This window comes from Chroicocephalus ridibundus, chromosome 9 (assembly GCF_963924245.1).
Source record: "Chroicocephalus ridibundus chromosome 9, bChrRid1.1, whole genome shotgun sequence".
NCBI classification, from domain to species: Eukaryota; Metazoa; Chordata; class Aves; order Charadriiformes; family Laridae; genus Chroicocephalus; species Chroicocephalus ridibundus.
In genome coordinates, this window is record NC_086292.1 from 24,243,891 (window position 1) to 24,266,731 (window position 22,841).

The 22,841-nt window shown below is 38.4% G+C and overlaps 1 protein-coding gene across 1 annotated transcript in view; it reads left to right on the forward strand.

Annotated features, from left to right (window-relative positions):
* Positions 1-22,841, forward strand: part of STK26 (serine/threonine kinase 26) — a 33,523-nt gene that overhangs the window by 2,093 nt on the left and 8,589 nt on the right. Inside the window, exons 3-4 of the mRNA XM_063345996.1 lie at positions 14,012-14,242; positions 21,229-21,285. Coding sequence (XP_063202066.1) covers positions 14,012-14,242; positions 21,229-21,285 — 288 coding nt within the window. The remainder of the gene's footprint in view (positions 1-14,011; positions 14,243-21,228; positions 21,286-22,841) is intronic.

Sequence of the window (22,841 nt, forward strand, 5' to 3'; positions counted from 1 at the left end):
ACCCTTTAACATGTATCTGTAGGTTTAAAGGATTTTTCTAACTGTTAAATATGTACAGCTGCATAAAATTAAAATATATTTTTCCCTTGGTGACTTTTTTTTAGTGAAGACTATTGCACAAGTCCTGAAAGTCTTAGAATACAAAGAAATAGAATTTTGCGAAAAACTATTCTGCTCACTCTTTTTTTTAGAAGGGTCATAATACAGTTTTTTTTTTAATTAAAAAAAAAAACCCAGCAACAAATACAAAAACCAAACTACCACACCTATTTGCTAAAACAGGTGGAGTGTGGTAGTTTGAGGTATAAGGGTTCCTTCTTTTGTGTTTTTTAACTTATCTGAACTACTCAGTCAGGATTATCCAAGTGATGATAAAAGCGTCACTGCTTCTGCTCAGTGTTAAAGTAAATGCACGGTGATCGACTGAAGAAGGAATAAACAGGTTCTTCTGTGATGGAAGAAGATCTGATAGTTAAGTTAAAACTGTCACTGTGGGAAAGTGCCTGTAATGTCGAAGCCTTTGTTTTGTAATCTGTGTTGAGGGAAGTGTTTTATTGAATGTAACAGTTGGAAACTGAATTTACCAGAGAATGTATTACAGGTTTGAAGTCTTCAGTTTCATTGTAATCTTGTACTTTCCCTCCTGTTTCATTGTACAAAAAAAAGTATCAGCAAAAATCCGTAAATAATGTATTGTATAATTACCATACTCCAAAAAGACAACTTTGACAGTTTATCACCAAAATATAACTTTTTTGACTGTTTTAAAATCTTTCATCCTGTGAAGAGTGAGGTTCCCTTTAAAAAAAAATCCGAACATGGAAAATTACAGAAAGTCACAAAGAGTTACTTTGGTGAACTCAAAGCCTGACTTTCAGTACCCTGGCAACAATGGAGGACCCAGAGGTAGTATTACCCGTTGCCCTTATGAGTAGTTAGGGAACCGTTTGTTTATGTAGTGGTTGTGTTCTCTTTAACCTGTCTTGTGTCCCTAACAGAACCAAATTTTATACCTAACAATTCTTGCCTGTGCAAGCAACTTCCTAAACACATTCATTTCCCTCAATCCTTTGGAAAGGCTGTACTTGATCCAATTGTATGATGTTAACTTACCCGGCTGCCAAACTTCTAAGCCCGTTCAATAAAATCAAAGTACTTGCTGAATGTATAAAATGATTGCTGTGAAGTTGAGCATAATACACCAAATTATGGCTCTTTGTACAGAATCCGAGACTAGAATGAAAGGTTGGTGCAGCTATGTGAGCACAATTAAGGTGTCCAGTTTGTAATGAGTTTGAATGCCAAGTTGGAATTTTTATTCAGTCACTGTAAATTTGTTCTTTCTTCTAATGGGATAGAAATATTCACGCTAGTTCTTAGTCTGGAATGCTTTGAGATATCACAGTGAGAAACTTGTCTGCTGGGACCATCTTCAAGGGATCCAGTTGAGCTCATACGGAGCATTGCTGGATGTGGCTTACAAGAGAGATGTTAGAGCCTACCTGTGTCTTTTACTAACAAAGTACATGTACTGAGCATAAAGTACTGAAAACAGAGCTGGAGTGAAGGTTTTGGAGCCCTTGTTAGTAGCCTACACTACGGCTTTTCTCCTGCCCAGCAGGCAGGATGCATAGTTCAGAGGGTTATGTTTGTTTCAGGTGATCAGAGAGTTTAAAGTACGTCAGTCATTTCAGATTGATGGATTTCTTATTAACTTATGGTATTGGCAGCATCTCGTATAGTACTCCAAAACTGCCTTACAAATGAAAGAGGCTGGAAACTGTTAACTTACAAGTGAGTAACAATTAACCTTTCTGAGGTGGACAGTGAGGAAATCTTTCTGTCAGCATGCTAAATTTCCAAACTAGTCTGTAAACTTCAGCAGTGGAGCATTACTCAAGTAATAAATACCGTTTTTAGCTGATAGTTTTTATGTATAAACTTTCCTGTTTCCTATTCTGTTGTGCAGAATCTTAAGTCTGTGAAATATTCATTCATTAAGTGACGGAAATATTGTTTCTTCTCATTTGCTTGCTTCTTGTCTGTATGTGTGTCTTTGGAACCTGGTTTGGGCCTTTGTGTCTCTTTATCTCTGCTATCCTACTCATCTAAACACTTTTTGTTTCCTTTCTCATGGCTTTGTTGATATCTCCTGATCCTGTGTGGCAGCAGTCTTGAGTGTGGCCAGAAAGATTGTTTAGACCTATCTCCATCTGTTTTTATTGGCATTCAGGCTATCTTGCAATAAAGAGCGTAACTTCCTCTAAAAGCAGAGCAGCTAGCAGCATGTGACCTGTCAGCCAGTGTGCTCTGATTCACAATTGTAGAATTGCGTGATTAAATACATACTGGGATGTAAAGGTGAGCTTTGCTCTCCGTGGTGCCAGTTACCAGGCTGGCTGTAGGGCACTGCTTGCCAAACAACCTGAGCCTGGCCGCTGGAGAGCCTCTCCCTGCAGGATGCTCAGAGGCAGATCGATTAGACTCTAGTTATTGGATGATGTATATAGAAAGGTTAAAGAAAAAGTAGCATTTCATTTTGGAAGTGGTCTTTTTCATAGACCAAGAAAAAAAAATGTTTTCTCTTAAATCAGTGCACCTGTAGAAATGGGCTCTGTGTGGTGCCTAAAGCTAGTCTGGAAGTGTGTCAGATTTCGAGTAAACCTTAAGCATTGTGGTTGGAAGAACGTGACTTCTGTTAGGAGAAAGCAGTCTCTTACTGTCAAATGTTTCAATGTTTTGAGGGTGGGCATTAGAGGAACTTAAATCTTTGAAGAAAGATCCATTCAAGGATCTGGTACCTCATTGCTCTCCTAGGAACTGCATACAGATGGTTCCACAGCAAGTTTGAAAAGGCTTTAAACTTATTATTTAGAGACAAGACTTACTTAAAGGAAACTGGGAAGTGTAGTGCTTGCAGGGCACCAGGAGACTTCCACAGCAGAACACGTGCCCCTCTGCTACTTGAAGCAGATATGCATCAAAATATTTGTGGAATTCAACACTGCGGTTGTTCCTTTCCTTGTTGTGCTTGATGTATGAGCTGTATCATACCTAATAGTCTGCTAGCTCAGCTCAGCCTTTATTAGCTGAACTTGGCGCGTCCATCTTGTGCATTGTGGTAAGTTACTCTGATGACAAATAAAAGTAGGGCTCAGTCGTACTGTCTTACTGTTATCAAAGGAGGAGGATAGAGCGAACTCTGGAAAGTGTTTGATACATGGGAGCTGTGTAGGTATAATCAGCTGGAATTCAGCAGATGCTTTTATCAGGCTTAGAAGAAAAAATCCACAGCAGTCTTTTACTAGTACTTTTTGTGCAGATTTTACAGTTTAATACACGCGTTAAGTGCACTGACCTGGAATTCGGAGCAAAGCTGCTGAAGCTGCAGAGAGCACGTAAGACAAACTGAACTCGTCTCACCTTAATATCTCTGCTGTTCTGTATTCTCAGTTTTGGGCAGAGAATAATTTCCCCCAAAAGGTAAAAACATTACATCTGAAACCAGACTTTTAGCTTTTAGAAATATATAATTGTTACTTTATTTTGTAGTGGCTTTTTTCTGTGGAATTTAACATTGAAAAGATTGACACTGGCTGGTTTTGAACTCCAGCATCTTACTGTCATGCTTTACAAGTCCTAGTGAAAATTTTCTTTTTATTTTCTCCTTTTCCTCAGACAGGAGAATATATAGCTAGTAGCAGCTCAGTAATATATTGCAATTTGTTATCTAAAAAAATGAAACAAAATTCTTTAGATGCTTATTTTGAGGGGAGGATTGTTTTTTGTTTTTTTTTTTTTTTTTAATATATAGTAACTTTGTGGCACACTATGAAGAGTGTATGTGACTGAATGTGCCTCTGCAGCAGTATTTGTCATATGAGACCTATGAAACATCTTAGTAAAGATAGGCAAGTGAATTATCCGCAGTTTTCATTGTTTTCAGTTGTCTCCAAAAGTGAAAGACTGAATTTTAAATCTGTTAGTAAAAGTACCACTCATTTGCTCTTTGGTGATTCCCTTCAGGTTCAAGAAAGGGTCACCAATTCTGAAAAGTGGTAAGATACTATTATTTTGTCTTCCACTTATTCTTAGGAACAGAGTTTAATAACTAACAGACACTTGAAGAGTTCAGGGATGGTGTTGGGGTTAAACAGTATGAAGTTGGTTTTTGAAATTTTTCTGTGACAAATGATTTTCTGACATGCTGTAATTAGAGGCTACATGTACGTTGTCTTTGCAGAAATAGAGTTGGTGAGGTATCTGTCATGTCAGGAACCACTGTTTCAAATCCTGATATTTCATTCTAACTTATAATAATTGAAAATCAAATTTCTTCCTAATACTGCCTCACCGGTTTTTACTCTATTTCAAGAACTGTCATTTGTTCTTTAAATTTAAACTTCGAGCAGTTCTTCTAGAGCAAGTCTGTTCTGCTGATTAGATGAGGATCACCGAGCACACTTCTTAGCTCTGAAGGAGAGACTTAAATCTCATGGGGAGGGTGCCCATCTAGTGATATTCACTGAAATCCCTTCTGCCAGAGGGATTGCTAGCCAAATAAATCTGGCAAAAAGAACTCAATCAGAGGAACTATTAACAAAGGGACTGACAAGGTAACAGTAGCTTGCTGGTGTCAGTCTCGTTCTTCCTCCTATCTTGTGCATGTGATTTTGCAGAAATAGGCTATATTGATTAGATCCATAGCTTGGGAAAGAACATGGCTTCAGCTTAGATCTTTCTTTGTAAAGAAAGCTTTGAAGAACTGCGTAGTTGACTCTTAAAAGCGTGAAGCCAAGTTTGTCTTGCCAAAATCTGTATTTGAGTGGTCCTGATTGAGGCAGCTTTTCTGGAAGAGCTTTGTGGCGTGATCTGTCTTGGATCTGTGTGAATTCTCTATGCGTTGGTGAAGGAGAACGAGGAATGAGGAATACGAGGAATGAGGAATGTTAATTATCTGCAGGTTTCACACTTGCGCTGTGGAAGGGGAAGCCTAAGAGCCCAGGGTGGCTTCACTGTTTTCATGAACCAGAAGTCAAGTGCCATCTGTTCGGTCCTGAAGAACGTGGGTTGTTTTTCTGTTCCCCTCTGCTCCTTGATCTTCTGCAGGCTTTACTTTCAACTGGGTACTGTTTTATGTTCTGAGTATTTGAATAATGTTGAATGGGGGGCGATCAGAGGGTGTCTGTACTTTGCTAGATGTCAAGTTGTGTTTCAGTACAGGCTTCTGTCTTGGGAGCTGAACGCAGAATAATAAAAACAGTGTACAGAGTGGAATGACCATAGGTGTTGTAAAGTGCCTAAATGTAAAACACTGAATGAAAAAGATTGAATTTCTACTGATGTAAATCAATTAAAAACATATAGAGAATTATGAGGGGAGCAAGATCATCTTGCTGTTGATCTCTCACCTAGGAAGGTGTCATCTGGCAACCGGTCATAGCAAGAACATTTTTACATTCCTGCACAGCTTTATTCCAGCCTAGTTGGCAAGAAGAATCTGAATTTTTTTTTTTCAGGGTGTTTCTCTTCCTTCTCCCCCCTCCGCCTTCCCTTCGCCTTTTATGTAACAAGATGCTTTGCCATGCTATGAATGAGCTGCAAAGTAATTGAAAAAGGATTTTTTTTGAAACGGGCAGGTTGGTTCTGGCAGGGTAGGTTTCTTGCTTCCTTTGTAGCTCGTTTTGAAGTTGTGTTTCTGGTTTTTCATTGTGTGCTTCTTGTAGCTTCAGGTCCAGTGTGATTGATATGATCAAGGGCCAGGCTTCCAGAGGAGAGTACAGCTTTCGGGCTTGTGGTCATCTAGCCTTGGGGAGAGGATAGAAATCTAGGATTCTAGTAGACTGGTGTGTTTGCCTTCCTTTCTCAAAATAGTCCTTACTAAAGCTAAAGAAATGGTGTGATACCCTCTAACCGTGGGTTCCCACCGGGGCTTCATTGCAGGCAGTGATTACGCCCGAAGAGTTATCTGTTGTAAATAAACTTGTGGCCTGCTCTTTAACCCACATTGTGTTTTGGAGCCATCCTTTTTCAACCGGTGTTTTTCTGCCTTGCGTTAATTTTGTTTAGCCTGAAAATAAGTAATGACTACTTCAGCAGAGAGATTTAACAGAGATACTTATGTGTGTGTTAAACTCGAGGTCTTGTTGTTGCTTTCTAGTTTATGAACTGGCAAGTTAAAAAGCTGGATTTTGTTGTTATTTTTGTTCTATCTGGACTTTAGTACGAGTTTAATCTTACTTACGGGAGGAAAATCTGTGTATCATGTTCTAACTTGCACAGAAAAAATGCTGAAATGGCTTCTCAGAGCATTGAGGAGGCCTTTAAAATTTATGTAGCAGTTGCCATTTAGCTGTAGGTACGGAGCCTCTAAATATTAGGAAAATGGTCCAAATGATATAGTTTATTGCTGGCAGAGTTTTGACGTAGTTTTTCCTTTAAATGGGTGTGGCAGGAAAATTAAAAAAAAAATTGGTTATGTGCTGATAAGCAGGCTGCTTGGTGAAAGGAAAGGCATATGGCTAAAAGTAGGCTGCAGCCCATAAATGGTCATTTTTCCATATTCCTGTTAGATGTGGTTTTTGTAATCTGTCTGCAGATTAGGTTTTTCAAAGCAGTTCATAAAATGGAGAGATTACAAATGTTCCTCAGCAATGAGGAATTGCAGTAGTCCTCTGTCTTCTGACTTCTAATTGAGGTGTACAGGCGGTTAGTTCATTGAGGTGGGTTAATTACCATTCAGCAGTCACTTGTCCTGCACCGTTCAGCAAAGGAGGTTAAATTTTTGAAAGATCAGCTTGTTGAACTCTAATAAATGCAGTGCGGAGTTTGAACGCTTTGGCATACCAGAACCTGTTGTTTTCTTGAACTGACATCCGTCTCCATCCGCAGATGTCCATCCTTCCTAGCTATTGAGCGATCTGTCACTTAATGTCTTTTTCAAACCATGGTAAAGACCTTGCCACGTAGTTTGTGCTGTTCTCCCTCCCCAATTTCTCTGACTATATTGGTAGGCCACGCTTCTCAGCGGTGTGGGCAGACTGAAGGATGTGCAGCTGTATGTAGTGGTTTGAGGATTTTTTTTTTTTTTTTTGAAAGATAGTAGGTGGTAAAAAAGTATTGATAGGCAGAATGGAAGCGGAGTGGTACTCCATCTGAAATGTAAGGATACTCAGTTACAGAGAAGCCCACTGACATGGGAAATTTCTCTTTGTGTTTCCTCTCCTCCCTGCAGAATACTCTTCATAAATAATCAGTGTAATTTTTTTTTAACTGCCTGTGTCAAAGAGCTGATCTTTGGGAGATGCGTTGCGATTCTTTCTTTTTGCTTATTTATGCTGTTCGCTAAGCTTCTTCATGTTGTATTACCAAAGTGAAAGAATAGCTATGAATAGAGGAAATGAGTTCAGTGGTTTCCATTTTCAGCACAACATGCTATTGACAGCTTGCGTCTGCCACAGGTCAGAGATGGTTTGAAGATGAGGGCGATTCTTTCCCTAAAAATGTGCGAATGGGTGGGTTTGTGTGCTGATTTTAAAGTTTTGATAGTCGTATGAATTTTCAAGCATCTCGCCTTATGGCTCACTTGATGAAAACAAAGCCACGTGGATTTTTTGCTTGCTTATTTTTGCTTTTGCTTTATATTGAGGTTCTCTAGGTGCTCACTAAAAATGGCAACGAGTTTTGGCCTTGTCAGATAAGGGAAACATTTCATAAAGGGTGTAACAGAGGTTGGGTCCCATTTAAGAACAGCAAATCTCAGATCTAGTTTTTCCTACTGACTGTGTAGAAAAGCTCGATAATGTAAAAGTTTGATAGTTCATAAAATCAAATTGTTTTGCTTTTAAAATACTTTTTTCTTCACTATGTATCATACAGTTCCAGTAAATGTAATGAAGTGTCTGCTATCCTGGTATTTGAGTCTTGAACAGGACTGCAGGGTAGTATCAGTTTAGCTACATGTGAAAGTCACTGAGAAGCAGGAGTGCGTGTACAAGATGAAGAAAAAAGATGTCTACAGGTTCCACCCTTGTTTTGAATATCTGCAGGTTAATTTTTTCTGCTTCATTGTAAGTAATAATGGATCTGCACCTGTGCCTTCATTAACTTCAAACTATTCAAATTTTTATATGTGTGTGTGTGTATATATATATATAGACACACCCCTGTGGACTGTTCGTGTGAGTAACTTCAATTGTAATAGGATTTAAAAATAAAATTGGTGGGGTGAGGTGGGAAGGAGCACCAGGAGTTAAAATCTATCACTACCTGTGGTGGCTTTATTGTAGAGAAGAAAATATTCCTTCTGCAGGTATAATATGGAAATATATATAATATATGTGAATATATATTGTTATATAATAGAATATGCATGATGTATAATTAATGTGTATATATAATATATCTGAAACTACATGCAAATAGTGTATGGAAAGAAATTCAACTAAGAAGAACGTATCGGTTGATTAAGACATTAAGAAGTTGCATATCCAATGTTACTCCCTCTTAGTTTCATTTTTTTGGGGGCTCTGAGCAGAAGAAAAACTTAAAGATACTTTATTATCTGAGAATAGGTAAATGTTTATGAATGGACCGATTACCTATGATTTCACTGTGTTCAACCCAGATGCAATGTAAGAGTTAGATGACTGCTGAGAATAGATGAAATGTCTTAACTTTTAATCTGTTTTTCTTTTATTGACTTTCAAGTGTCTTTTTTACTCATCGTATTTCAGGTCTTCATTCTTAAGACAATAAAAGGTATCTTGGAGACTTTACAGATAATAAACTAGGCCTCATAATTGCTGTTTAATTTTATTGTTAGCCATAATTCAGACAGTACAGACAGTGGAACTTAAAGAGAAATGGTGCGGTGTATACTGACTTCAGCAGCAAAGTGGGCATACATTCCTGATCTGGCATTTTAATGCTAATGTAACTATGAGGCTGTGCAACAAATTAATTACTGGGGTGTTTTTTTAGTGGAGGGTTGGTTTTGGTTTAGTTTTAAATGTTTTGTCATAAGATAACCTCCTCCTTTTCCTCAGCCTTTCTGTAAGATGACTCTTTTCCTTATAGTTTACCTTTGACTTCTCCCTGGCTATGAAATCAGCTTTTTTATTTTAGTGAGCAATTACTTGAAATGACAGTCTTTTAAACACACAGGTAATTCTGGTGGCTTGCAAAATTACCAGAACATATTAGGGTGCTTTAATAGTGGATACTTGAAAAACATACAAGTAGACATTCTGGTCTTCTCTTACCAACCTTTTATAAAATCTTTTGAGTTAATTATTGCTTCTTTATCTAATGTATATTTGAGTAATGTCTCCCAGTGTAGGCAAGCTAATCTGTAGTGCTGCTGCAGCTTGGAACTTTTGTTCCAAATAAAGCCTGTGAGATGCTTGGAAATCCAGACAGTATAACAGCATTTCAGAGTCAGGTTTTAGAAGCATTATTAAGACGACAGGATATGCATACTCACATCGACAGACTGCTTAGAAGAAATCTCACAAGACTATGTTAAATTATTTGCTTTGGATCCTAGAGGATCCTGGGTTTGATCTTGTTAGATAGAAGGCATTAGCTCAGTCTCTGTCCAAGATTCTTTGAAGCTTTGGTTTTTCATCCAGTTGTACTTGGCACCCTTTAATGGTATTCATTGATGAACCTTCTTACAAGACCTGTTTCTGTGAAAGAGCTGTCCTGTACTGACAGATCCCGAAGCAGTCCAACATAGATACTGTTTCTTCTAATTTGGTTTATGTCATTAGATATCTGTACAATCATGGAAGTTAGATATTCGGTGTGCTTTAACTTTGCTTCAAAGGAAGAAGGCAGACTTTGGAGAACAGGTGTGTGAAAGGTGAGTCAACAAGTCAGTCTTGCAGCAGAACGCAGCCGGGGTGTTGCTGCATAGCCATGTTTATCAGAATAGAAAGAAAATACTAATGTAAGCCATATTGGCTGAATATTTGATGCAACTACTGCAAGTATGCTGGCAGAAGTTCTGCTCTAGTGTTTTCTATTTGGGGCTTCTGAGCGGGCGGTTGGACTAGGTGACCTCCTGAGGTCCTTTCCAAGCCGGATTACGCTGTGATCCTGTGACTCTGTACGTGCGCGTATGTATGTGTATAACCACAGACAGCAATGGCCCAGGGCTGGAGAGGAGGGGAGACTTTAGTGAACTCTAGTGCGGGCTGTATAGCAGTGCTGGGCTGGTGACACGGGGCCTCCCTAAGCTACGCGGAGGGCTTGTATTGTCACGCTGGTGCTGGGGCTGTTACTCCTGCTGGCGAGGTTGGAGTTGGCATGCGAATTTGACTCTGCTTGTCATACTCTCTGCTGCTTTTGTCTGGGGAAACAGACTTAGGGAGGGAAATCTTTCTGATTTGTCCACTTAAAGGTATTATCTTCGGAGAGGTGATGATGGAATCCATACGCTGACTATTGTATTGTTACCATCTGCTGCCAAACAGATGTGACTCCCCATAGAAACCAGTATTTATTTTTCAAAGGCCAACAATTATTCATGCAGGCAACTTCCAAAGCTTTGAAACCTTTTTCCTGTTCAGTGAAAGATCTGTGAAAGAACAGGGAATAACAATTGGTTGTTTTGTGCAGGAGTGTTAATAGTGTGAGAAATCTTAATTTTTACCCTCGTAGAAGCTTAGTTGGCAGTTGTACTGCAAAAATGTTTTGCTATACGTTGGGGGTGTGTATACACACATATGCGCTTTTCTTTATATAAAATATATTTCTGTTCTTTTCTATACCAGGAGAAGGAGGATAGGCATTACTGGATTATATAAATTTACCTTTGTTTAAAAAGTAGTCTTTTAAAGTTTTTTTTGTTTGGTTTGTTTTGTTTTTTAGTTAGTTGTAGAAAAACATTCCTGTAGAGCAATAGTCTGAAAGACAAGGAAATTAAGAAAGGTGAAAGCAGATCTGTTTCAAAACGCAGTCTTTGTTCTGACGCCATGTTTTAAGTTATGTAGCGTTCTAAGTTTGAAGCCTTTCCAAAGGACATTATCTCAATATTCATCATAGTTGGTCAGAAATATTTGCCCTTATCCTGGAGTGCCCTGCAGTCCCTTGTCAGCCTTGGTGAATAGCCGGAGCTGTAAAGCTGACTTTGCTTGCTGTGAGAGGATTTTCTCGGAATAGAAAGATGTGACTCTTTCGTCTTGTAGTCCCACACAGTTTGTTCTCCTCCACTGCCCCTGCGTACCACCTCTCCCTCCCAGGGATGTACAGGCTGTTCTGCAGTGCCCCATCTCACCCGTATAATGGTATTAGTAGTTGTTGGAAGTTAAAATAGCCTTTAAAGCCCTGACTCACAAGATGTAGCTTGGGGGAGAGAGTTTGGAGGTCTGGCTGGTTTTGCTGATGGCCGATAAGTGGGTGTACTACCGGGTTGAGTGATGCGCAGCTCCACAGGGGAGCCCAGAGCAGTTTTCTGCTTAAGGTTTTTCCCCAAGCAAAACCCAAGCGTTGCCCTTTCAGTTCATGAAATATTTGCGAAGGGTTGGATTAGCTGACTATGTCTGTGACTAAATTGCTTTTCCATTTATCTGTCTGGAAGTGTTTAACAGGTTTCAGCTCAAATAAACAGGTAGTTGAATACAGGTTATTAGGTAGTATGAATGATTCCTGGAATCCCGGGTGTGTCTCAAGATGAAGGTAGTTTTTGTGAAGATGAGTACTTTAGGGTTAATGAGAAGTTTTGCCAATCCTCTCTAACTGTGTTGTTTCTTGGGAGTGTGTGCCTTTGTTTAGCGTAAATGTAGAACTATCGCTTAATTATTCCTTGTTGCAACTAATGTAGTTTAGGAACACATTAGATTGCTATCTAAGCGGGATTTGGCAGCTTAACTAGCAGCAGGGAAAGACTTGGTGGCAGTTGCTGCTGCTGTTGTAAAACCTGTCCCTACAATAAGTTTTGAAACACATCTGAAGACAGATTTTAAATTTAGATTTCTTTTATTAAAAAATGTTTAAAATATTTTTTGGTCTTGATGGCAGGAGTATATGGCAATATGGCTATCTTGAGGCAGTTTGAAGATTTGCTGTTTGTTTCTTTTTTCTTTTTAATTTTTTTGTCTAACTAAAAGCTTTATGACCTAGAATAATTTTCTTTCCCAGTATAATAATATTGGTTGTCCCAGATTTCAGATGAAAATAGTATTCATCCTGTTTTTTCTCATTTGCTTTAATTATGTGTTTGTTCATCTTTTAAGTCTTCCACTGGATCTATCAACAGAAGAAAATACAATTTTTTTTTTGCTTAATTACGTCTCTGAAGGTGGTGTGGGGTTTTTGTTTCTGTTTTGTCTTTAATGGAGCAGAGTAGCAACAAGCTCACTGTAGACAGAGGGGAAATTCATCATTCCTCTTGCTTTAATGTGCTGCTTGGGAACAGCAGTGTGTCTTGTATATTTGGAAAAACTAAAAATCCACAGATCAGCATGAATCTGCCATGCTACTTCATGTTCCCTCTTGTGATAGCACAAATGACAGCATGGTTTCTATGAGCAGTGAACTGATTCTGCTGAAAATAAACCTGACAAGTCATATGGTTAACTCTTACCTAAATCTGTTTCCTGATTCATCTCACCATATTGTGGAACAAATTCTGGTTCTGGTAGAAGGGAAGAAGCGACAGTAAGGGCTCGGTAAGGAAATGAGGCTGTCCATTTTGGACTAGGTTAAAGTAGTATTTTTTTTTTTTTCCCCCAGTAAAGAAGTATTCTGGAATTTCATGTTGACACTTCAATATTTTGGTATCTAGCATAATCTATGCCTTGGGTTGAATGTCTGCTTTGTCCAAAACTGTCACTTCTTTTGCTGGTTCTGGGGTTTGGGGTGTGAGAAAGATCTAAAACAAAGCATCTCTTTCATATTTTCAAATGTTGCTATTGAATCAGAGGGCTTTTTTTGGCAGATGTTTCTTGATCAAAGATTGGTTTGTGCAATGAGTTGCCCAGTTCTGATAGCAGTAATGTGTTTCATTCTGATGCTCTGCAAAGCGTGGGCTGTTCTCTTAGCACGTCTGTCTTGCTCCTTAAAAACACTTTCCTGTAAACTTTCTTAGTATGGCCTGAAGTTTTGCGTTCTTAAACTGTGGAGCAAGTCATCCTTATCTTTCAGAAATCACTGCCGTGGCTTTTGGATGCGTAAGGTTCTCCAAGCAGCCATGTGGCCTGCTTTGTCTTGAAGGGAAAATGAGAATTTGTTTCCTTTTCGTTTCTGTTGTGACTACTTGAATGGAGCTGAGAATTTTGAAATATTTGTATAATGATCAGTCTGCTGATCTTAAGAGCAGCTGATCAGCAGAGATTCCAAGCCAGTTGTCCTCAGCAGTGCTGTGCTGCTAAGGCATGCTTGCTTGGGTGATACCAGACAGTTCTGATCGGTACCCCAGTCTCAGTGCTCTGCTACAGCCTTTTTATTCCGTCTTCGAATGTCTGTCAGTCCTTTTTGCTCTGCTTTCCGTCAGCACTTTTAGCTGCCCTGAAAGATGCCTTATCTCACCAGATCTCAGACGTGCAGTCCTCTCACAAGGAGCTCCACGCTCTCTGACTTGACAGGGTGCTTTGTCTGCCCAAGGCTGTTGGGCAGGAAGGCCGCCCAGGCTTTTCTGCCTGGGTGATGGTATTAGTGCTTCTGTGCCAGTAATTGCATTCCCCCGTCTTCTGAATTACTGCACAGATAGGATTAGTATTAAAAACAGCTCTGTTCTTTCACGTTTAAGGGATGTCACGTGGGGAAGTGAAATGAGGTTTGTACCTGACTCCCTCCCTGGTGCGGCTCGTTTACCTTTGACATAATTGCATAATGTACGTTCTGTAACTAATAACTGAATTAGAAGTTAGCGTGCAGGAAATAAATTTCTGATGCGAGCCTTCTAGTGATGATAAATCTGGATGGTGTACTTCTTGGGAAGTAATGAGGGCTAATAAATTGGAAGTAAATTAAGTAACTTGTGTGTATTTTTTTTTTTTTTTCCTAGAACCATAGAGCAGACCCAGAAGAACTATTTACAAAACTGGAACGCATTGGGAAAGGCTCCTTTGGTGAAGTCTTTAAAGGAATTGATAATCGGACACAACAAGTGGTTGCTATAAAAATCATAGATCTTGAGGAAGCAGAAGATGAAATAGAAGATATACAGCAAGAGATAACTGTTTTAAGCCAGTGTGATAGTCCTTATGTAACAAAATACTATGGATCATATTTAAAGGTAATGTATAATATTGCTCTAAGATTTGCTAGCATCCAGTTGTGTGGAATGCAGCTAGGAGAAAATTCTAAAATTGAGGAAGAGTTCATGACAACATGACCTTTTTTTAGCGGGTTTTTGGTTTTCCTTGAACGGAGCTTTTCACTTTGTTTTGCTCCTTTTGCCGCTTTGCTCTTTGAGGCTGAAATTTTGCACAAAATGGCTAGAGAATGAACAGAGTTGATAGAGGATTCCTGTTGCTATTGCTATTGCTTTTGGATCTTGGTTTTCTGTCTTCCCTCCACCATCCCAGCACAGTTTTGTGGCCCTTCTGGGGAAGAAAAAAATACCTTCATAGCTATAGAAACAAAAACCTTTCTTTGATATGGAAAGAAGCCCTGCACTGTGTAGAGATGTGTTGGTAATTATGCGGCACGGTAGGGCTGAGACAAAGTAAAACTGACATCAGCAGAGTTGTGTAACCGCTGTGTGAAATGTTATCTAAGGCATAATTTAAAAACAAACAAACAAAAATGAAAACTTACAGAAATCCAAAATGTTGAGTAAGTCTTTTTAACTTGCAAAACTATCCAGGTATAATCACCTTAAATATTGCTTAAATGATCTGCAGGGCATACGTTTTCAGATGGTTTAAAAAAAAAAAAAAAAACAACCATCAAACTAAAACCATTTAATAAAAGCTAAAGTATTAACCATAGTTAGAGATATCTTAAATGTCTGGGGTTTTTTGTTTGCGTGTGTCTGTTTGGGTTTTTTTTGGGGGTGTGTGTGTGTGTTTGTTTTTGGTTGGTTTGCTTGGGTTTGGGTTTTCGTGGATTTTTGTTGGTTTGTTTTATGGAGTTTTTTTCTTCCCCTGTCATTTCTGGCTCCTTAAGGTACAGTGTGTTTTTTGACATTATTCTAAAGACAGATCTCTGAGAGAGGTTCCTGTGTCACGCTTTCTCTTTCAGTGATAGTGTAGAAGTATTTGCAGTATTTGTTTAATAGCGTTCCTTGTAGATTTGCGGATTTTCCTCTTTAAATTGCCAAAGTATTCCATTTTTAATATTTGAATGCTAAGTGGGTAACTTAATTTTCTGTAGTCCAAATACTAAATTCTCATTTTGACCAAAGTAAGACAGCTGTGGTGGCTTGCTGTTTACTTAGTTGCTCAGTATTCTTTGGGTTCTTCTCCCTGAAGTGAAAATACAAGTTGTCACTGATGTCCCATCTTTCCTTCTCTTTACTGGGCTCAATCAATGAGATTTTCGTTTTGTTTGTTATTAGGTGATAGAGGTCTGGGGTGCAGTAGAATTTACTTTCGCACAACATAGTGTATTAGAACAAGCTGGTTCTTCTCAAGATGACTCTGAATTCAGCTAGCAGTGTTCCCCGGGAGCAGTGCACAAATGGTACTGCAGATCCAGACTTCTTTACAGTCTTTTTTACAGTCCTTTATTTTCTGAGGTGAGCTAAGTCCTAAATATTACCCTCCTGGGTATCTGTCACTTCAAGTTTGTGTTGTAAAAGCCCAGTTGTTTGCCCTGAAGTATGAGCAGGTCAAGGTAAATCTTGGAAAAGCGTTTTTGCTTGGAAAAGCGCTCTTGGTAAAGTTCAGAATTAACCAGTGATTTCAGCAGCTGGAAATGGGGAAATGAAACCGCTCTTTGAGTGTTTTGGTTTTTTTTTTTTGTTTGTTTGTTCGGGCTTCTTTTTGAGGGGTGGTGAGTGGAAAAAGCTTTATAAGTCATCGATTGAATAGGGAAAGAAAACAGTCTTTGAAGGTAGGTACGGAAAGCAAAAAGGGTGTTGCAAATCTGCATAAGTACCTGTGCATCTCAGCAGATTGGCTTGGTATGCAAGTCTTTCCCTTTCTATTCCTTTTCTTAGATACATAAATATAGTTATTCTGTCAGTGATATAAAACTTTAAACTTCTGGTTAGGTTTTTCTTACTTTTTAAAAATCCTGGCAAATACAGGATCATGTTATTGCTGCAGTATTTTCTTCCCCACTGAGTTCTTTCTATGTCTATTCTACATGGATAAATTCTGAAAGATTAATGCTGATCTTCTGTTTACTTTTCACACTTCCAATGTGTTTGGGGAAGGAAAATCTATGTGTAGAGCTTGGGGAGGTGTTTGTGGTATTTTGGTTACTTTCCATTCCTTTCAGAAATTCCTCTTTAAGAAAATAAAACAAAAGAAAACCCTAAAAAGTGGTTCACAGGAATGTTTTTCATCCCAGACTAGCATGACAGGTAATTCTGCTGCTTGCTGTTCCCCAAGTAAAGGAATAAAAATGTCCACAAATATATGAACACTTTTAGTTCTGTAATTAAAAATAAATAAATAAAAGGACTGTTTAAGTAGAACCGTGGCTCTGAATTTTTCTTAGGCTAGATTTATCCTTGGTTACTAATATGAGATCTTTCAGCTTGAGATTCCTCAGGGGAAAGAGTGTATTAGCTTTGTTAAATGTGCAAAGAATCTTTTATGCTGCATTTTCATTTCAGTAATAACAGCTATTTTAAAAGCTGCATCTGTCTACTTTGTTTTTTTTTTTTTACTTAATTGCTGTAGCTTTTAACTTTTTATTAGCTGTTACTCTGAGAATGGCTGTCAGCCTACATTTTTAGCCATGTAGTTATGTCATTCATGATTTAATTTCTCCACTGTAGATATCTCTTGGAAACACATAACTTTATAATTAACGGTTAAAGACCATTGAGGCTAAATTCTGAAAATTAAGACAATTTATTTCTTACAAAGCAAAATCCTAGGCTGCAGAGATTAACAGCAGTTTGCTGTGGATATGACTGGTACGTAGATCACGCTCAAATTGGTCCCATAGGTTTGTTGGTGAATACTTAGTTTTGTGTATAAAGATCACTGAAAGTATTGTAGAAATACCTTTTAAGGTAGTGGTTAAAAAGAGCATAAACATACAGTAAATAGGAGGTATTTCAAAATTGAAGAGAGGTTTTTTTTTTGTTTTTTTGTTTTTTTTTTCCTTTTCATCTTTATTTACAGGAAAACAAAGCAGTTGAGCCAGTCTGCCCTTTTTCAGATCATGCTTATGGAATAGAAATAGTTTACTAAAAGGTATTAATCATATATGTAGCTTTCCCTGAAGCTCTAGGAATGGCATTAGAAATGTTTTTGAGTTTTGCACTGTTTAAATCAAAGAAACTTAGTATTTTCCTGACTATATCAAAGCAAACCCTCAGTGCAAAGGCATTCAGGTTGCCTACAGCACTTACTGATATTTCTTAGCTGAATAATCTAGATCTGGTGTAAATCTTTCTTTAAATTTGGTAGTGTCTACTTTGAAGCAACTGCAGCTGAGACAACGTGTTGGCTTCAGGCTTTTCCTGCGTGCCTCGGTTCATCCAGCTGAACTGTAGCGGAACATCTTCTGTTGTTACTTGGGTTTTTAACCAATTTTAAGTAAGCTTTGACTAAGCAGATCATTCTTGTCATCAATTAATAGTCAGTTTCAGGTTTCCCTCTGGTAAGATAGCGTATTTGATAATTAAAAGTTGTTATGACTAAACCACAAAGTAAGAGATGTTAACTGTGAGTGTTTTCTAACTGCAAGCATTTCAGATGAGGTATTTTATTTTTGTACGGTCCGTTCTACATGTCCTGCAGCTTTAGAGTTTCCTTGCGCTTCAGGATGCAAAGCCAGCCTTGTGTCTGACAGCGATGGAGTGGCCAGGTCTCTGGGAGCCTGGGGCTTCCCAGCTACAGGCTGGAAGGCTCTTCCAGGCTCTTCCAGATGCACCTGCTGCTGAAAGGGGGAAGGGAAGAGTGTCTTCATCTCAATTACTTGATTTACTAATTTTTAACTTAGTCAGCTCAGCTGATGCCGTGTAAGATACTCTTAGTTCTGCAGCCTAGCTGCTCGTTAGCTACAGCTTGTAAATCTGACTTTTAAGTGCAATTTTTAAAATACGGGCAGTCCCTTAATAGTTTTACCTAGCGTTGCAATGTCATTTGTCTGTTACCAGATATTTTACCCTTTACGAAAACCTTATCATTGGTAGAGATGGCAAGGTCTACCTTCTTGAGATTCTTGGGATAAAGCTGATGCCAAGTTTCAGTTATTGTGACAGAAAAAGCTGCAAAACTCCCCTATCTTTGTAATTTGTGGAGATTGAATAGCATTTCCCATTGAATTAATTTTAGAGCTTAGGTATTAGCAGGTTTTTTTCTGAAATTTTCGTTGAGTATCTAGCATGATCAGTAGTGTTTTCTAAACGTACTGGTGGGTGATGTACAAACATACATAAGTCAAAGAATGCACCATAATAAATGCAGTTATGTACGGTAGTAAAATGTTTTACCTTTACATCATGTCTTTCACAAATGCATGTAGAATTGTACAAGCTTAGAGCTGTGTTAATGGAACTCTTGTAACTGCAAGATAACTAAAATCCTGATGTAGATGTCTGCCGGTGTTTGTGGTAGGTCAGGATCTAAATTTGTCTCATCGTCCCATATTGCACTTTGATTGCAATTAACATCACACCTCAATAAATAAAACGTCGGCTGTGTAGGGGACCCTTGAAAGCGATAGTACGTAGCAACACAGCAGTGCGAGGTACACTAGATAGCTAAAATGAGTGTTTTCCGCAAACCTAATGGCTTGTCAAAAAGTATTATTACTTTATCGGTTCAGGCAAGAGAAAGATTAAAGGTATTAAAAGTTACTGTGGTTCTGGCATGTTTTGGTTATGCAAATTTGTGAAGCTTGATAAAATACTTGAGCTGTACTTTCCATCTGATCCCACGTCTTCTCTTGATGACCGAAATTTCATGATTATTTTCCCTGTTTTTTGCTGTCTAGCCAAGGGGCTGAAATACCTATCCTTGTGACTGTTACAGACACGTGGGCTTTCTCTGTTCTTTTGCAATTAAAGCAAGCCTGAAGTTATTCTCAATTTTTCAGATTTGATTATGGAGATCTCCTAGAGTAGCATCCAGAGACTTCCATTAAAGTTGTGCAGTACTTTGTGCAGCAAAGCGTTGAGACAATCTAAAGATACTCTTTGTTCTACACTGTCTATTTATACTTGATTGACCTAAAATAGCTAGGAAAAAGGTTGTTCATGCTTGGCTAGAAAATATCCACACCCGGTTGCAGTGGATAGTAGCAATTTCTTTGAGACATTATTTCAGAAACACAGGACTTACTCATTTTCACCTGGTACTGTTTTCAAGTAATAGTCAAATCCTCCAAACACGTCTGGTAACCACAATGTTTGCCTTAAACTGCAGTTCCTTGCAGGTCTTGTCAGCTGACAAAGTTGAGCTTTATAAAAACTGCTGGAATTAGCCAGCCCTTCCCTGCTGATCTCATAATATTGGAATAGACTCTCATAAATGGTGTGTTTTTTAAATTCAGTGTAAACCTAATAGAGCACACTTTGTTAAGATAATTGGACGTGCTTCTTTTAGAAACTGCACCTTTATTTGCTTGTTGAGTTTTCTGTAGATTTCTGTCACCACTCAGGCAATAGGGTCGGAAAGCATACAATGTAGAATGCAAAAGTCTTTAAAAAGTAGTTGTGCCCTAAGTTTGTGCTCTGTTACAAGGAACTAGCACTAGTAAGTATTTGCTGGAGAGTTTAACAGCTTGCGTGGTACATCGCCAGGTCTGGTTCAGTTGAGTATTTTTAATAACTAGGTTTTGTTTTAAATAAAGAATTGTTTTTATTCATAGAATTTCTTAGAGTAGTAGCCCATAGATTAATATTTGGGTTTCTTCTGATATGTGAGGGGACTCCGGCAAGAACTAGCAGAAGGTCCCAGTTTTGAAACATACACTCTATACATGTAATACCAAATTTTTCCAGTTTTGTTTATGTGAACCAGCCACCTTTTGCAGGTATGTCCAAGGGCGAAGTCAGCATCTAGAAATCAATGTTAGAAGCATTTGTCAGTTCTAGTATTCTAGTAGTTGAGACATCTCCACTAAGAAAGCACAGAAACTCCTGTACTCCCAGGGGTTGAGATTCAAATAGCACATGGTGAAGGAATACATGCACTGTCCAATAGTACTACAAATAATTAAAAAAATAATTCTTAAGGCAGGTTCCTTAAGTCATACATTTCATTGAATTCTGTTGTTCTTATCTTTGGCTGTTTAATGGCTGATTTTGAACCTCTGATCTGAAAACTTTGGAAACCTGAGTGTCTCTAGGGTTCCCGGTCTGGCGGTGCTGTTTCTCCTGGCTGGCGGTTGTAGTGCTTGGAATCGGAGCAGCCCCTGCGGTAGCGGGCATGTCTGGTGGCGGGGTAGGCGTCCTTGGGTATGGGCGTGTTCAAGGGCTGTCAGTTTTCACTTTTTGCTGGATTTGGCAGCTTAAGTTGGAGCTTGTGGATGTGTCAGATACACACTTGCATGTAGGTGAAGAGGCACCTGGCAGCTTTAAATTCCTCTTGTCTTTGAAGTGTGTTCATGCTCACTTTCGCTCAAAAGCAATTTTAAGTTCTGAGTATTTTCCTCGGATGAGAGGTGTGCTGATGTTACAAGAAAGTTTCCTAGTAAAATGTTAATGCTTCTGTATCACAAATGGCTGGAATTAATAATTGTCATGCAAAGGCAATCTTTTGTAAGAACTACAATCTTACACTAAAACACCTAGTTTAAATTTAAACCACCACCAAATCACTTTCTTCTTTTAAGTTCCATTCCTTTAGGTGGAATCATTTTAGATACCAGTTAGTGGAAAATTATTAGTGGTGGTGGGGTTTTTTTGTTGCTTTTTTAAAATACAGAAGTCAAACTTTAATTGGTATTTAGACATCTTGCACAGGAGCTGCGTAATCATTCTACAAGAAGTAATTACATGTGACTTGGTGATTATTGGGGCTCAATGTTTGCGTTCTCCTGACAGTATGCTGGTAGTCTATAGAAATAGATGTTTGTTGGTGGTGGTTTGGTTTGTTTGTTTTGTTTTTATGGCAGACTTGGACTTCTAACCCCTGCCTTCCTTTACAGGGCACAAAACTATGGATAATAATGGAATACTTGGGTGGAGGGTCAGCTTTGGATCTTGTAAGTATATGATTTTTTTGCATTATAAATACTAGTGAACCTTATTTCCTTGTGCTTTCGTATCTCTTTATAAAACCTAGTCTGTGGAGGCGGCTGATATTGCATCACTGCTGCATTGTAATGCTCCAAAAAGGTGTGAATTTGCATGGTAGTTCTGTTATATTGAGTTGATGTAGATTTTTTTTTTTTTCCCCCTGTTTGTCTCTAAGCATTAGAAGCATCCATTTGTTTTCAGTCAAATTTAAGGCAATTTTTTTTTCGTTAGTACAAGGAGAAGTACCATTCTTGCCATACGTGGTGGGTTTTTTGGGTCATCTGTCTCACATGCTGTGTCCCTCCCCCACAAGTGGAATATTCATTACACTTGAATAAAAAAATGTTTCCTTTGGGATTGGGTCTCACGAATGAATGAAGTGTGTGCCCACAGAGTACAGTTAATTTTAACCGGTTAAAAGGTGTCAGGTTTTCCATTTTCAGGTATTTTCAGTTAAGCATGAAAGTGCCTTTTATTTAAGATAGTGTAGCATTCATGAAGGATGTAGTTTAGAGAGCACAAGAGCACAGTCCACTGTATGTGGATGTGGTTTCCCCATCCTTTCAGTGCAGCTCTGCCTCAGCTGTAAAGCTTAGACCCACCCTTTCCTGTAAGATAATATAACTCAGTCTTTGTTTGTGTGATTCTGAAGGAAAAATATCATGGCTTCAGTGTTAAAGAACAGTGTTAATTACGTATTTGCTAACAGTGGTCCTGTCTGCAAGAGTTGAAGTGTGTGCTTAACTTCATAAATCTTCTTAGACATTATGAAATTACATCACATCAACACAGCTATGGAGATGCAAAAACATAGTAATTATGTGTAGTGTGTAGTAGTTTGTAGCTCTGGAACTTAGTCGTTTTGAGAAAGGGCTGTTAGATGCTTACTGTTTAACACTTTGGAGTAGTTGATAGTCCTCTGTGGAACGTCAGAAATAATGAAAGAGCTTTCACTAGTGACAACTGAAACCACTGAACCTTTAGAGGAATAACACTATGTTTTGCTTCAGTTTGCCATACCATAATTTTGTGGTGTTCTCTGTTTGTGTTGTGTTGTTGTTAATTTTTTTTTTAATAGCAGAATCACCCACCTTAATTGCTTCTGTTCTGTTTACATAGCTTTCCAATGTGTAGAGTTTACACTTGTTCCATACTAGCATTTTTATAGTAGCACATTATGTTCTTGACGCAAAAGCAAATATGGAATCAAAAATGCTGTAACAGGAAAAAAAAATGCATCATTAAATTTAAAAATGCCAGTCAATAGACTAATTTGTTTTGAAATAAACTGAGTTGCTTAATTCACTTAGTCTAAAATGGAAAATTCAGTCTGCTGTGGTTGCTGTCTATAGGAAGCTGTAACTTTGTGGAAAGCTAGTTCTAGCTTTTCACGTGCGTTGCATGCTGAGAACAGTGCATACTTCAAATAACAGCATTTTCAGTGTAGTATCAGTAGATATGTGAAGGTGATCCTGCCAATGGCACCTGTTTCGGACAGAATGGTTGATATACTTCATTGACT